Here is a 14,808-nt window from a genome sequence, read left to right on the forward strand (position 1 = left end):
TGTATTTTGAAATCTAGAGTTTGATGTTGGTTTAATGCAAGATTGTTGCAGGTGACTTAGTTCCTGTAAGACTGGGTAGTGTAGCCTTATAACTGCATCTTTTTCCTTTGCTACCTTTTTTGTAGCCTATTTCTTGGCAATTCTGTTGTATATCAGCACAATTCCTTGCCTTGTGTTACTGAGCAGAGCTGAGTTACAGAAGATGGTGATAAACTTCTTCAGGCTGTTGTTGGAGTTTGATGAGGAGAGCTAAAGACTTGTCGGTTTCATGTTGCATAATCAGGCTGTTACAGCACTGGACCTTGTAAATTCCACTAACTGTTGGAAACCTGTATATGCCTTTGTATTTTCTGGGATTATTGATTAGGTTTTTTGGTTTGTTGTTTGGTTTTTTTTTTTTTTTTTTTTTGGTTGGGGTTTTTTGTGTTTTTTTTTTGTTGTTGTGCAGCATTCTTTGTGGTTGAGAGATATTGGGATAGAGCTGCTCTACATCTTTTTTTAGATTCAGTCTATCTCAGTAATGGTCTGAGAGCTGGTACTCACCACCTCAGAGGATGTGTGGTATAACAGAACAACATCTGTGTGTAATATTAATGTTTTGTATTACGTGACAGAGTAGACATTAAATATTTAAGTAAATTGGAGAGGATATGTATCTTCTGCTGTATAAGGTACAGCAATAAACAAGTCATGTATGGTTTGCTCACAGTGTTGTCTTCAGCGGCTTCTGTGTCTTGACATCCTTTCCCTCTTTTTCTGCCTTCTGCCTGTCCTGTCTCCTTTCTCTTCTTGGTCCTCTGTCAGACCTGAGGAAATGCTGTTCTTGAACATGGGCCTTGTTAGTAGTTCTACAGTCAGACATTTAAATCTGAAGTATTACCAAGTTTCTTTGAATGATCTGTAGAAAGGTCTTAAGCATCCATGCAGACCACTTGGGATCACAGTTGCTGCTGTTGGCTGGTTCTTTCTTCTTCCCATCTCCCCTCTGCTTCCCCCTTGCCTCCTCCCCATATTTTCCACTCCACCAGCAACCCAAGAAACTGTCTGTCTTCGGTGGTTTCTTACACCGTAAATCATGTTGCAGAATTGGAATTTTAAAACAAGTAAAATGCCTCAGGAGAGAGACAAACATTTTTGCTGTTAATGAAAATGTTAGGTATAGTGGTACTAGCAGGAGGATATTGAAAGCTTCTTGTTATCTCACTGAGACTACTTGAGAAATTGCTATTAAGATCATTTGGGTTTTAACTACTTAATTTGAATTGGAGGAGGCTGGTAATGGACGCAGTTTGAATATGCCTACAGTGGTAAGAACTGAAACTTTAGAAGGAGCAGTACAGGAAGAGGGTGCAGGGGAGTTGGCTGTGTTATTATGTATATACATGTGTACAGAGTGATGCAACAGCTGAGCATCACTTAAGCTTCTTGTGCAGATACCTGTTTGTTATATTCCGCAACGTAAATGTCACAGAGTGTTTTGTAGTTGTTTTGTAATAATGGCATTTATAAAAATTGTTTTCCTGAGTGGTTTGTGATGTAGAAATGTTTTATAGCTATTTAATGTATAATGTGTTGGGGGTTTTTTTGAGATAACAGATGAGTATTTTACTCTAGTTTTGTTCCATTAGTTTCCACTAGAGTGCAGTAGAGACAGCGCATATTTGCTCTTCCCATAGCTGTAGCGACGCAAAAGAAAACCTGGTTATACAGGAGTTATACATATGTTTTTATTAGTATTCGTAACACAGCTGATAAAACTTTGACCCTCTCTTACATGACTATTCAGATCACTGCTGCTATGTTGAGCTGATTTGTTGCTGACAGTTACTGGAATGCTGATCTTTATGGTCTAATTATATATGGGAAGCACCAGGGCTGGATTCCTGAGCTGCTGGAACATGTGGAAAGGGGACAGGAAAACTACTTGTGGGAATATGTTAACACTTAGTGAGGACTATGTTTTGGCCCATACTTTTAGACTGTACTTGTGGAATTCTTTTAGAATATATTTGTGGAAGCGGAGAAACGTTCTGTTAGAAAAAGTATGGAGTGTGCTGCTGGAGTGAACACTGGACTTGGAGTGCTTAGCAGACTGCCAAAATCTATGATTCAAATACAGCCCTGTTTGTATGTTAATGTTAAGTTTGTCTGTGTGTCATTTTATCTATTTAGAATGTTATTTTGTATACCTTCCACTAGTAAATTATAATAATAGCAGTTACTACCTATTTTTAAGATTACTTCCTATTATATACTTACAAATAATATAAATATATTAATATTATATATTACAAACCCTAAATTAAGGATTTTTACCTCTTTGCAGTGCACTACTACAGTGCTGTCTAAATTATTAAGGAAAGACTGAGACGAGTTTATTTTAAGACAAGCAGATTTACTGTTTTCTTGGAACATTTTTTTTCCCTTTTGGCCAAAACGTATCATGAGGTGGTTGGGAATAGGAAGTTTTAGGACAGGTGGAATGAACGGGGGCCATAGATTCAGTTGGAAGTCCTTTTAAGAAACAACACTGTTAGATAAATTGTGTTGCTCTTTTTTTTTTTTTTTAATTAGCAGAGGGTTGTTTTTGTCTGTAAGCTGTAAAACAGAAGCCTTGTGTCACAGCTGAGGTTTGAAGGGAACATTGTCTAATAAATTTTACCTGGAAAGGTCATTGCACAGTAGGAGATTGTTGCCTGGGTATTCCTGATGCTATCTCTTTGGAAATGGGTCAGTGTATATTCCAACATGAAGCTTTCAGTTTTGTCTTGCTTACGTTGCAGTTTTCCACAGTTGAGGCATGCATGTAATATTCTAACCTTCACTGTCTGGTGGGGCTTATGTTCATGCATGAAGTATGAAATGATCTAACATAGGCATGTCTGCCCCTATACTGCTGCTGCAGCTGACTTCTTAACACAGAAAAAATGGTACTGGGAAGATTCTTCCCTGCTCTGAGGGCAGCAAGATGGAATTCTGATAGGACACCATGTGTGGTGTTAGAAGTTTCTCCCATCAGCACTGACAGTACTTCTGGGTCAGGAAGGCAGCTCCATCTTCTTGCTCTGCCACTTATTATCTCTCCCTGGTGTACAACCTGAGAACCACATTTTTATCCAACCACAGTCTTACTGCATTTTTGACATCAGATAACTAGATGTTTTTAGGAGTTTTGTGTAAGTTGTTCACTGTAGTTGTGGTCACTTACTCTCATATTTCTCTTTCCATATCTCCTTCCTTGGAATTGTCTTATTTCACACACCACAAGAAACAAGGGGATTCCTCAGTTTTTCTAGTAGCCAAAGCACTTGGAAGGAAAGAATTTTAATTCCCATCTCTGAAAGCATTTATTCTAAAAAATAAATAATGTATTCATTATACCCTGACTCAAATTTATGCTAATGACAGTAGCTTACAGCATCTGCTGTCTGAGAGATAAGCTGGTAACCATCAGCAGTCAGAATGACAATTTAAATACAATTCAGTGAGTCCATGCAGTAGCTTACAAGCCAGAAAAGTGTCAGTGTCTTTTCTTGATTTTGTGTCTTTGCTCTTATTTTTACAAACTGTTCAAAAACTGGGGCCCGGTGACAGTAGCATGGAGTGGCAATCTAGTAATTCATCCACCTTCAGACAGGTGAACAATGTAATAAACTTTGCAGAAAGTGATCTGTTAACTTCAAGCAGACTATGTGACTGTTCAAAGTCTGTTTTCCGCAAGTGAAGCTCACTTGACAGGTATACTTGCCAACAATAACACCAATACTCTCCAGATTCTTGAATTAGGAAGGTAGAAAACCACTAAGGGTCAGATAAATTTGTTAGGGAATTAAGCTTGTCAGGTTATATCTTTGTGTCATTTGTAGACCAATGCGTTGTGCTTTCCCTTCAGTCTTTATTTGTATGGTTTCTACTTGCTTTGAGAATTAATTACTTTGGTTAGAGAGACTCAGATAGTGCCAGAGATCCTCATAAAATTAATTAATTCTCATTAATTGCTTACAAATGGCACAACTGCTGCTGCTCTCACAAAGTGCAATACAGGAATAGGTGTGGGTAAGAAAGCTTAAAAAAACCTCCTTTGATGACCTCATGTTTATCTGCTTCATGTCATTGCTTTTCATTTGTTATGAGAAAACCTTAGGTTTTAAAAAGCTTTTAAGCCACCTGATTCCAGTTTACAGAATTTGAGTGGTGGGAGTGGAAGCTGATGCAAGAGGAACTGTTTAACTTTATTTTCAGGCTTTGCCAGGTTTTTTGGGGTCTTTATTGTTTTTAATACCATTTCAAAAATCTGTATTAGTTGCCAGTATATGTTGGCAATAACCTCTGCCTTTCTGAAGCTTGCTAGAAATAGGATTTGGAAATCTCGCTTCCTTCACCCTTTCATAAAGAGGATTGGTTTGTCTGAATAGCTAATTTTTAACTCTTGTGGGAGGAGGATTAATTAGGTGTTTGAAATTTCACATTGTTCTTGTTGCTTGAAGGACAAATGGCTGCAGTTTCGCATTATATGGGAAGGTAATTTTTCATTAGCAGAATTGAAGGAGAGCAGATACATAACGAATATGTTGAAGAAATTAATCTTTTTAATCCCCTGCTGTCACTCCAGGATCTGCTGCTCAGACCTCAGCTTCAGCTTCTGGATCTGAAACAGCTGTATTGTTTACCCTCACTTAACCTACTGCTCTTTGACATAGGACAGATTCTTCCTAGGTAACTTTTGCTCTGTTTCCTACCCTCTTTCACAGGAAGCTGAATGGTTGATCACCACTGGGAATTTACTATTGCTTCACTTTGTTCATAGCACAGCCAAAGTAATTTTGACAGATATTTAAAGACAAATTAAGTTCTGCTGAGACATCATTGTTGAATGGCACTTACGTAATGATCTGACTAATAACTTAACCTAAAACATTTGATCAGATGAGCTTCTAAACAACAAACTGCTTACTAATTTTTTTTAAGTAGTCATAATGGATTACAATTAATGGTATAAAGCCATGCACAAGTTACAGCAAGAACAGTTACCTAGTTAAAACAACAGAAAACTAAGATCAGAGTCTCTGTATTCAAGTTATTTAGCCAAGACTTTATTTTCACAACTGGTTAAAAGGATACAATATGTATTCATGCAGTAGTACATCAGTGCTTAAATGTACTTTTGACGGAAGGCAGTGTTAGTGTACATCTCTGTAAATATTAATTTTTCAGAGTGAAAATAAAGCAATGCTTTGTTGGAAATAAATAAACAAGCATCAAGCTGGTACATGCATCCTGCTTTCGCACTGAAGACTCACTCAGTTTTTGAAAGAATAGATTTCTATTTAAGCATAGTCCTAATGGAAGCTTTATAGTTTTCATTAGCATTTTCATCTATTTGCCATTGCCATTTGATCATGAAACTTCAGGGAAAAAACTGTTGATGACAGGGATGACGAGTTAAACATCACAAATATTGTAGATATTTGGTGTTTTATTTTTTGTATAAAAGATAAATTCTGCACTTTACCCTTCTTAAGTTAGGAAAAAATGCATCTGACAGTTTTTACTTTTGTGTTACATTGACTATTTTTAAAATGTCTGCATCAGTAGTTGGAAAATGTCTTGAAATTATTCCCCATGCTCTAAACATACATGTAAAAGTGTAGGCTGTGTGTAGTGTGCGTGGTTTTATTTCTGATTCTTTGCTCAGGGGTACGTAAATGTCCAAATGCTTTTTGTAAATGAGAAGGATTTATTTTTATGTGCCTTTACCAAGTGTGTTTTTTCTCTTTGTTTGGATATTTCTTTTATGTTAAAAAGTTGTTGTATCATCTCAGGGAAGAAGTAACCAATTGTGAGTTTCTTGGAGCAGCAACTCAAATCAATAATGAGCAGATGATACCAGTTAAACAGTGTCTCACCAACCACGTCATCACAGTGGCAACACCGCACAAGCAACATCAAAGAGCAGGGGACTTTTGTGTTCCCGAGTCAGCGGGAAACATGCCCAGTATCTCGGCTGCCAAAGTGGCTGCAGTTTCTACATAGATCTCTATAGATCTTGTAACCATGTCTGTTAGCGCAACAGAGAATGATCCTCCTAGATTCTTTGTGGGTGGAGAAGATGGAGAAGAATTATTGGATTCAGCCAGATCTACAGATTACGAACACTTCTATGACCATGGGGAAGAAGAGGAGGAAGAGTATGACTCTGTATGTACTGTAGGGGCATGTGTGTACTATTCTGTGTGTTCTCTAGCAGTATTTTACTTTGAAATGGCATTAGATCACAGAAGTCTAATACTGAAATGGTAGTCTGAATTGGGAAATTTTTCATATTCAGATAATGATCTGTCAGTTATGTTTGGAAATGCAGCACACCTGAAAAGTAAGTGTACTTTAAACTTTGAAGTAGATGTGCTTGACTTTAATACAGAGTTTCAGGGCAGCTGAGGTTGATGTGCCAGCTTTGCAGACTTGATTTGGGTTCTGAGAATGAACTTGGTGGCATAAACCTTCATTTTATTTATTTGGTTAATTAGTAGCAAAAAATGAGAGTTTTGTGTCTTCTCAACGGCTGCAGAGTTAACTTTTGATTTTTCAGTTTGAGCAGATACAACATTACCTTTTTCATCTTGCTGTTATTTTCATTCAGATCTCACGTGTTTTCATCCTTCTTCCTTGTCCTGGTGTATAGAAAGTGCATGCTAAGTCAATGTTAAGTTATACCTTGGTTTATTATCCTTGCAGAGTGTTGTGAATTGTATTTTAGCACTACGCTTACTAATTTTTAGTTTGTTTAAGACAGATTCTTAATTTTATTATGCATGAGTCATGTCTTTTTTAGTGGTATTTTGCTGGTTTTTTTAGTCCGTAACAATTCACTTTAGGGAATCAATTAAATTTTCACTGATTGCAGCATGTCTACAAAATTTAGATGCAAGAAAGTGCTAATAAAACACTTCACTGTGATCAAAAGCAGCTTGGAAACGCAGAGAATTAGTGCAAAATCAGGAGCTCAGACAGCTCAATTCAGTCAGTGTATTTTAGCAAGGGAAGGTAATTGGCTATGTCTTAAAAGAACAGTAAGTTGAAATAAAGGATTGCTCTCAGGTTTGGTATTTTGTTTTTGTTTTTGAACAGAAGAGCAGTTTGGCTGTTGCACTTAGGAATACCACTGAGGGAAGGAAATTTTTAAAGGTTTATAACACGAAAGAAAATAAAGAGTATATAGAAGAAAAGTGAAACTGTCTATACACAAAGTAGCTTAGAAATCCAGAATACTGTTTTCTGGTTTACTAGTTTTCCTTTTCATGATTCATATGTAATAGTAGGTAATAATATGAGAAGCCTTGTGACTACTAAGTAGATGTAGGAAAATTAAATAGTTTAAAAATTAATTGCTGGTTAATTTCAGAGTAAGCCATAAGTACGATTTCATTCAGATTTGAGATTTCAGACTTAAATTTTGATCCTGTATATTTTTCCTGATATAACACTCACAAAAAGTACCATAGAGCTATTGAACAGTTTCATTTTTTGATGTATTTTTCATAAGGATGCAGCGTGGCATGCTGTCATGCTGCCTTTTGTTACTTGCTAGCAATTTACCTGATTAAGAACTACATCAAAGGTATTACATGAATTTTAACAGAAAATGTCTGCTCTAGTATTGTGCTGCTAAAAGCCTGTTGTGTTCTGAGAAAACTTAAAAATAATAATTGCATTTTTCTCCCTGTCTTCAGCCACCAGAAAGACAAATTGCAGTTGGGATTTGTTCAATGGCTAAGAAATCTAAGTCCAAACCAATGAAAGAAATTCTTGAACGCCTCTCCATGTTCAAGTACATAACTGTGGTGATATTTGAAGAGGATGTTATTTTGAATGAGCCAGTAGAAAACTGGCCTTTATGTGATTGTCTCATTTCTTTTCATTCTAAAGGTAAATCTTCTAATAATATGATATTTTGACATCTAAATACAGTAACTAGTTTGAAGGTTTTGGTTTTTTTTGTCTTGTAGTTTCATTGGATTTTCCTAGCAAGCATCTAATTTGTCTTGTTTAAGATAATAAAACTGACTTTTAAATTACAAGCTTTTTAAATGATACTGTTTTCATTGCTTGAGAAAGTCCTGTCTGACATGGTATTTAAAATAGGTGTTCTAGTGGTATTTGTGGAGCCAGTGGAAGTGGTGACCTAATACTTACTTGGTCCAGTAACTGTGAAGGCATGCTACTTTCTCAATGGGAGTGTTTGGTCTCTGGCCACTTGATCATGTATCTCTGCTAATATCTAGAGTTTTTTCGTGGGGCTGGGCAGTGAACCAAAGATGAGTAGACTGAAGTTAAAAATTATATTTTCAGGGGAGGCAATAAAAGCCTTAGTTCTGGCCCTATGGAAGTGGAGGGCATGTGGAGTGAGGAGGAGGGAATTGGAGACAAGACCACTACTTTTGGCCACCTATACTGAAACTAGGCTGTAGTTTCATGATCAGCTTAAGGTGATATGTGTCTGTAGTTGAGGGAGCATCCTCCCACTTCAACCTTATCTCTGATTGTACTCTAAAGCTTGAATAATGGACGTTCCAAACCATTTACTGGTATTGTCTTGTAGTTTTAATTCATTTGCCTTCATATATATTTTAGGATTTCCACTGGACAAAGCAGTTGCCTATGCAAAACTCAGGAATCCATTCATCATCAATGACTTGAATATGCAGTATCACATACAAGACAGGTAAGTAACATTAATTACCTGTAAACAGCAAACTGCTTTTAAGTTGGAGACTGTGAGAATCTGTTGATATTGCATAGCAACAGTTCAAGTGTATTGTACATTACTCTAAATGACAGTGAATGTTTTATTAATGTATGTATAATTTTCTGGGATATGTCTTTAGGTGTGTTTTTTCTTTTACTGCTTTTGTATTGATGCATCTGAAGATTTACCAAGGTAGGAATTTAGTAATACATTAGCCTGAAGTTTAACAAATAAAAACGTTTAAGCTCTGAAAATGTGTATAGCATAGCTATGTATAGCAACTGTACAACCTCCTGTAATTGTAGAATTAATGTGACTTACTAAAGGTCTTTTTTTCTGTTAAGTGGATACTTAACAGAAGTTGTTGGTATTCAAAGATTGTGTGGTTATTCAAAGTGAATTTTCTTTTGGGGCTGCAATCATGCATAGCAAATATTAACAAAACAATAGCAAGCAAAATACACACTCATTGGAGCCTTCTGAACAGTGAGCAGACTTGCTATTTTGGATGCCTTCAGCTGCTGTCCTGGATGAACTTTTTGAACCCTTCATGTTAATAATCTCCTTTAACAAGAGAATTGTTCTGTGGAAATTGATGTTGCACTACCAGAGTGGAGAGGACAGCCCTGGCATAGCAAATTTACATTTTTGTTGATATTGATGAGATCACTGCAAAGGTACAGCTGTTTCAGTGGCCTTGAAAGCATTATATTCATAAGTAGAGTATTATAAATATAATCTTATCCTGTGTGATTTTTTAAAAAAATTTTATGTATTTCTCTCTTCCCTTACTTATGGACTGTGAAATACAAATACTTGCAGGAATTGCTGTCTTATGTGCAACTTTTATTCTTTTCTTCTAGGAGAGAAGTATACAGTATTCTGAAAGCTGAAGGCATTTTACTTCCTCGCTATGCAGTTCTGAACCGTGATCCAAACAATCCCCAAGGTAAAAGCTGATGGCTAAAATATCAACTATTGGCATCTCTTTGTTTCCATGGGAGAACAGTACATGCATGGTGGAAAGCTAAATTTCACTTGCTAGACAATTAATTCATTGGCACAGAGGTTGATTTCTCCTCCAGTATTTAAAGTATTGTTGTGGATTGTATGTGAAACAGAAAAGGAATTGAGGCAGTGTAAGCACTTTTCAGCAATAACTAAAACATCAAGACTTTCACTCACAAATTCCAAATGTAGCACCACAGCAGTTACTGTGAAGAAAATTAACTCCCTCTCGGCCAAAGGCAGTACAAGTATGCATCTGAAAAACATGATTCTGACGCCTGGGGTGACAATCCTCATAGAACAACTAGATGGCCCCAAGCCATCATAGAACAACTAGAATGTAAGGGCCTCCAAACTTGAGCTGAGATTCTAATATGTCACCAAAGAGGGCAGCATTCATGATGTTACATTACCCACAGTTATGAATAATCCTACTTAGGACAGTAATATTGACAGAAACAAGTCAGACTATTGAATACTTTCCCTTCTAAGTACAAGCAACAATGTAATGGAAGTCTAGTCCAGGCAGATCTGCAGATTATATACTCTGCATTTGAATTTTTTTTTTCTGTACCTGAAAACAAATGTAACAGCTTTATCTTCTAAAATGAAAACTTCTATCAATGTTAGGAGATTGCAGTGACAGGTCAAGACACAAGAGTTAGAGATAAGAAAAAATAAAGAAAATTGAAGTAGTACTGTGGTGTAACTCTTAAGAGGTAAGGAATTTTAGGTTAAAATGTCTGCATAATCTAGGGGGAAAAGGATTCATTTATGCTAAAAAAGTAAAAGAAAAGCTGCTATATGCAGCCAGCCAGTGGCAAAGAGATTCCTGGTGCCTGATTCCAGAGGGCCTAATCCTCTGTGCAGGGTACATCAATCGCACAGTATGAGACAGTTCTCAGCCTGTTAAAAGTACTCTTGCATCTGGCACCACACCATGTTCACTATCCGTCTGCTATTCCCCTGATATTTCAGAGGAAGGTGCTGAAGAAAGAGACAAACAGCCCTACCACCTGTCTTCAAAACATGTTTAAAAAAATACCACCTATGCAAACTTATGCCTCTGTAGGAGACTGTTTCCTTTCTGACACTGAGGGAATCAACAGAAATCCTGGAACGTAGCATTAAAGCAACATAATATAGGTGTGGTACAGCAGACCTGTTCAGCACATGATCGTCAAGTCTTTGAGCAGTCAGTAACAAATCAGTGAACAAAACTGTAATATAATCTTTTTATTTCAAGCTACAAAATTACCCCAAATCTCTAATAATTTCATTCTGTAAATATATTATTACATCTCTGTTGTTCACGCTGTTTCTTCAGAATGCAACTTGATTGAAGGAGAAGATCATGTGGAAGTGAATGGAGAAATATTCCAAAAGCCTTTTGTAGAAAAGCCAGTTAGTGCTGAGGACCACAATGTTTACATTTATTATCCAACATCTGCTGGGGGTGGAAGCCAGAGGCTCTTTCGAAAGGTGAGGGTATTGTACTAAAGCTACTGAAAAATTGTAGATGTCTAACAGAATTGCAGAGTAATTCTGTCCTACCAGCGTGTTAGCTGGGACCTGTTTTGTCATGTACTATCTGTGTAGGAGTAGTGGCAGATGAGGGAAATGAATTTCAGAGGAACGTGTAGATTGAATGAAGACCCTTGTTCCTTGCAGTAGATTGTCAGCCACTGCAGATTCTTTTAGGTAAAGAAGCATACGCTATCCGCACACTTCTAGAATCTTCTAAAAATCTTTTGGGAACGATCTTGCTTCGTTTGGTACAGGAACTGTTTTCTCAGTAAGTGTGTCATTTTAAGGAGTTTTAAAGCTTCTCAGGCAGTGGCCTATGAATTTATTAATAGAAAAATCTTTATTTCAGATTGGTAGCAGAAGCAGTGTTTATTCCCCTGAAAGCAGTGTCAGAAAAACAGGCTCCTATATTTACGAGGAATTCATGCCTACAGATGGCACTGATGTGAAGGTATGACAACTGCGTGTTCTTATTTATATTTAGAACAATCAAGTGCTCCAAGAGCTTGTCAGTTTTGAAGATGAAAGTATGTCTTTGTGTCAAGGATTAATTTTAATGAAACTTTGATACAGTTCATAAGTAAAGAATGTAATTCTTATTCTAGCTAAACACAGTACTTGTAATGTAGAGCAGCTTTATTTATGTTGTTGAAATCGAGTGGTGGAGACTTATTACCCAACATATTGTCTGTCTTTTTTGTATTGTATTAGTGCCAGAACAGCATATACTTTCCTCTGTAAACAGATGCTGCCTAGACATTTTGTCTGAACATTACAAAGAAATCTGTAATTGAAATAGATCTTACCAACTATTGTAGTATTCTAATTAATAAACAAAGTAACTTATTAAAATTGTATGAGGTTGCAGAAAATGATGCATTAACCTTATCTGTAATTATTTCTACTTTTTTGTTCATTTATTTTCTTAATGGTGTAAAGATTAGGTATCATAAGAGTGCTAAATTAAAGCAATAACAAAACAGGTGTTAAGCCACCATGTGTGGAGTTTGCTTTCTTTCCCTTTGTATTCGTTCTGACTATTTTAAGCCCATCACAAGACCTGTGAAACAAACGTACAATATGCATGAGATATTACTGTCTTCAGACAAAAAGTGGAGGTTTAGAGTGTGTGACATTGAATCCAATCTTAGGCCAAAGAGCCCTTTTATCAATTCCAGTCAACTTCTTTCACTTGGTGATACATGAGGGGAATGCTTGTTTTATATTCTCAGACAAATTCCCCATTCTTTAAGTTGCTGTGTTTTCATAAGCTATACTCTTCAGATGGTTGTACTGTGCAACACTTTGCAATAGGTTTATCTGAGTTTACAGATACCTGTGTAAGAGTTTTGCAAACTGTTTCCAAAAAGAAAAGTTTCTTGTAACCTGAAGAGATTACTTGAGGGGTGGGGACTATTTTAGACTATTTATTGTACTGTTGTGAATAAGCAGCAGTCCAAATAAATAATGGATTTCCTTCAAGTAAAAGGACTGCCAGCTTTATATTAGGCAGCTTCACTCAGCTCACACTCTTGCCTGAATTGACTAAATTGGTAGTATTTGTTATAATCTGGTTTAGTTGAATACTTTAATTAAAAAGCTTAGAGTTTTGTTTCTCATTACAGTGACAGTAACACATTTTTGAAAGCTGCTGACAAGTATCTTCTAGGGTATGCCCAATCCTTTCATTGATCACCAAAGCTGTGGAAGAGTATAGTACAATCATTCTCTCAAGCCCCTGCTTTGTCATACTAAAAATGGGCAGATCTTTGCTATCACAGAATCACTAGTTGGAACGGACCTCAGGGATCATCAACCTTTGTGGGAAGAGCGCAGTCTAGACAAGATGGCTCAGCACTCTGTCCAGACGACTGTTGAAGTTGTCCAATGTGGCCGAGTCAACCACTTCCCTGGGGAGATTATTCCAATGATTGACTCTCCTCAATGTGAAAAATTTCCCCCTCATGTCAAATCGGAATCTCCCAAAAGCAACTTGTGTCCATTCCCCCTTGTCCTCTCCATGTGACTCCTTGTAAAAAGGGAATCTCCATCTTCTCTGTAGCTGCCCCTACTGGTACACGGTGCTGCACCAGCTGCACTGGTACACGGTGCTGCACCAGCTGCACTGGTACACGGTGATGAGATCCCCTCTAAGCCTCCTTTTCTCAAGGCTGAACAAACCCAGTTCTCCCAGCCTATCCTCATATGGCAGCTTCCCAGTCCTTTGGTCATCTTGGTGGCCCTTCTCTGGACCCCTTCCAGCCTGTCCACATCCTTTTTGTAGAGCGGGGACCAGAACTGTACACAGGACTCCAGGTGTGGCCTGACAAGCACTGAGTAGAGCGGGATGATGACTTCTTTCTCTCTGCTGGTGATGCCCTTTTTGATGCAACCCAGCATCCTGTTGGCCCTCTTGGCCGCAGCAGCAGCACGCTGTTCACTCATGTTGAGCTTCCTGTCCACCAGGACCCCCAGGTCCCTTTCCACATAGCTGCTCTCCAGCCAGGTGCATCCCAGCCTGTGCTGCACTCCTGGATTATGTTTTCCCAGGTGCAAGACCTTACACTTGTCCTTGTTGCACTTCATAAGGTTCCTGTTGGCCCACTCTTCCAGCCCATCCAGATCTCCCTGCAGAGCAGCTCTCCCGTCTGGAGTGCCTGCTTCCCCACTCAGTTTGGTGTTATCTGCAAACTTCATCAGGCAACACTTGATGCCATTATCCAGATCACTTATAAAGCTGTTGAATAACATTGGGCCCAATATCGATCCCTGGGGGACCCCACCTGTGACAGGTTGCCACTTGGAAAAGGAGCCATTTATCACCACCCTTTGGGTGCGGCCTGTCAGCCAGTTCCCCACCCACTGCACAGACCACTTGTCTAGGCCATAACACATTAATTTCTCCAGCAGGAGACTGTGGGGGACCGTATCAAAGGCCTTGGAGAAGTCCAGGTAGACAATGTCCACAGCCTACACCATGTCAACCAGGCTAGTCACTTTGTCATAGAAGGCCACCAGGTTTGTCAAGCACAATCTGATCTTAGTGCAGCCATGTTGGCTTTTCCCAATCACGTGCTTCATTTGACTTGTGGTGGCCCCCAGGGGGATTTGTTCCGTATCTTTCCCAGGGATTGAGGTAAGGCTGATGGGCCTATAGTTACCCGGATCCTCCCTCAAGCCTTTCTTGTAGATAGGGGTAACATTTGCCTTCCTCCAGTCCTCTGGGACATCCCCCGTTTTCCATGACTTCTCAAAGATTATGGAGAGTGGCCTTGCAATGACATCAGCCAGCTCTTTCAACACCCTCGGGTGGATGGCGTCAGGGCCCATTGATTTGTGGGGGTCAAGCTCCTGTAATAATTCATGTACTAACTCTTCCTTCACTGATGGTGGGTCAGTGTTTGGATCAACCGGCAATTTCATTCCCAAACAAAGCCTGGGACCCAACAGTGTTGGTAAAGAAAGAGCTGAAGAAAGTGTTGAGGATCTCTGCCTTTTCAGCATTGCTGGTGACTGACTCCCCTATT

The 14,808-nt window shown here is 38.3% G+C and overlaps 1 protein-coding gene across 14 annotated transcripts in view; it reads left to right on the forward strand.

Annotated features, from left to right (window-relative positions):
* PPIP5K2 (diphosphoinositol pentakisphosphate kinase 2) overlaps window positions 1-14,808 on the forward strand; it is a 54,121-nt gene that overhangs the window by 5,185 nt on the left and 34,128 nt on the right. For 11 of the 14 annotated variants that reach the window (XM_064438784.1, XM_064438775.1, XM_064438782.1 and 8 more), the window contains exons 2-8: window positions 4,613-4,716; window positions 5,823-6,198; window positions 7,731-7,926; window positions 8,632-8,722; window positions 9,610-9,695; window positions 11,082-11,236; window positions 11,631-11,732. In XM_064438784.1, coding sequence (XP_064294854.1) covers window positions 6,055-6,198; window positions 7,731-7,926; window positions 8,632-8,722; window positions 9,610-9,695; window positions 11,082-11,236; window positions 11,631-11,732 — 774 coding nt within the window. In that variant the 5' untranslated portion in view covers window positions 4,613-4,716; window positions 5,823-6,054. Of the gene's footprint in view, window positions 1-4,612; window positions 4,717-5,805; window positions 6,199-7,730; window positions 7,927-8,631; window positions 8,723-9,609; window positions 9,696-11,081; window positions 11,237-11,630; window positions 11,733-14,808 lie in introns of those variants that run through there. The other 3 variants (XM_064438776.1, XM_064438780.1, XM_064438779.1) reach the window with 2 other exon arrangements.

The sequence above is a fragment of the Phalacrocorax carbo genome, chromosome Z, assembly GCF_963921805.1.
Source record: "Phalacrocorax carbo chromosome Z, bPhaCar2.1, whole genome shotgun sequence".
NCBI classification, from domain to species: Eukaryota; Metazoa; Chordata; class Aves; order Suliformes; family Phalacrocoracidae; genus Phalacrocorax; species Phalacrocorax carbo.